The sequence below is a fragment of the Homarus americanus genome, unplaced genomic scaffold, assembly GCF_018991925.1.
Source record: "Homarus americanus isolate GMGI-L3 unplaced genomic scaffold, GMGI_Hamer_2.0 scaffold42889, whole genome shotgun sequence".
Taxonomy (NCBI): domain Eukaryota; kingdom Metazoa; phylum Arthropoda; class Malacostraca; order Decapoda; family Nephropidae; genus Homarus; species Homarus americanus.
Window position 1 is genome coordinate 4,475 of NW_024725244.1, and position 1,281 is coordinate 5,755.

The following is a 1,281-nucleotide window of genomic DNA, read 5'->3' on the forward strand; positions in this document are numbered from 1 at the left end:
AATGGATTTAAGGACTATAAATATTACCTTCAAATGCTCTACCCTTATGATCCCCAGACACAACGTGAAGGTCGTTCTCCAAGGGGCTGGCAATGAAGGCTCACAAATGGGATAATTTCTGCAGCTTTTTCACAACACTCAAAGATTTTCATAAGTGACAAAGCTCCATGAGGTGCCGCCTGTTATATAGCAGAAGTTAACAAATTTAATCTTTTCAAATATGAAGTTTGTGTTACTCAATTGGTTAGTGGAGCTTAACTGACTAATGAGGAAACAGTCATGCAGTCAGCCATCACCTGAGGGAGGTATAAAAGCACTCACCTAGACTTCTCTACATACAGTCAACAACTGAACTTGATCCTCCCAACATCGGTATGGTAAGACTTATTATGACTTAAGTAATTTATCATCGTCTTCTATAAGTGCATTCTTCACTTATCTTATTAATAACAGTTCAGCTCATCAGCAAGACGAGTAAAGGAGTTGCTGGTATAGGTGAAGGTATAGGCACAAGTTCAAGACAGATTTGAAAATTATATTTTGAACTAATGGTTTCCAGCTTCACCGTAGTAAATTATGTGCAAAAGAAAACTTTATATCAGACAAATGTTACACATATCGTGTTTTTTGCACTCAAATAAATAATACTCTTCTCTGTCATTGTTAGTGAAGTTTCAGTGAAGCAAACCTTTTCTCGTTGATTTACAGAAAGTAACTGACCTAACATCTCTGTGGTAAAAGAACTTATTTATAGTATCATTATATTAACTGATAATAATAACCTTAATATAAATTGTTTATCTCTGACAATTTCAGACGCAGTTGCTTGTGACCATGGTGGTGGGGCTCCTGGCTGTGACCTGCCTCGCCAAGCCAGAAGGGCATGGTGGTGGCGGCGGTGGCGAAGGTGATGGCGGCGGGTATGGTGGTGGCGGTGGTGGTGGCCACGGAGGTGGTAGCGGAGGCGGACATGACGGCTCCAGCGGCGGCGGTGGCGGGTATGGCAGCTACAGCGGCGGCGGTGGTGGGTATGGCGGCTCGAGCGGCGGCGGTGGTAGGTATGGCGGCTCCAGCGGCGGCGGTGGTGGGTATGGCAGCTCCAGCGGCGGCGGTGGTGGTGGCGGATCCAGCGGCGGTGGTGGTGGACGTAACGGCTCCAGCGGCGGCGGTGGTGGTATGGCATCTCCAGCGGCGGCGTTGGTGGGTATGACGGATCCAGCGGCGGTGGTGGTGGGTATGCCGGCTCCCGAGTAGCGGCAGTGTGGAGCATAGCGGATCAGC

At 47.7% G+C, this 1,281-nt stretch overlaps 1 protein-coding gene across 1 annotated transcript; it reads left to right on the top strand.

Annotated features, from left to right (window-relative positions):
• Window positions 1-348: 348 nt before the first annotated feature.
• On the top strand, window positions 349-1,054 carry LOC121864771 (glycine-rich RNA-binding protein 8-like; the record flags this gene model as incomplete). Its single annotated transcript, XM_042363935.1, has 2 exons — window positions 349-377; window positions 817-1,054. Coding segments are annotated over exons 1-2 (241 nt in total), but the record flags the coding sequence as incomplete, so codon positions are not given.
• Between the last annotated feature and the right edge of the window lie 227 nt (window positions 1,055-1,281).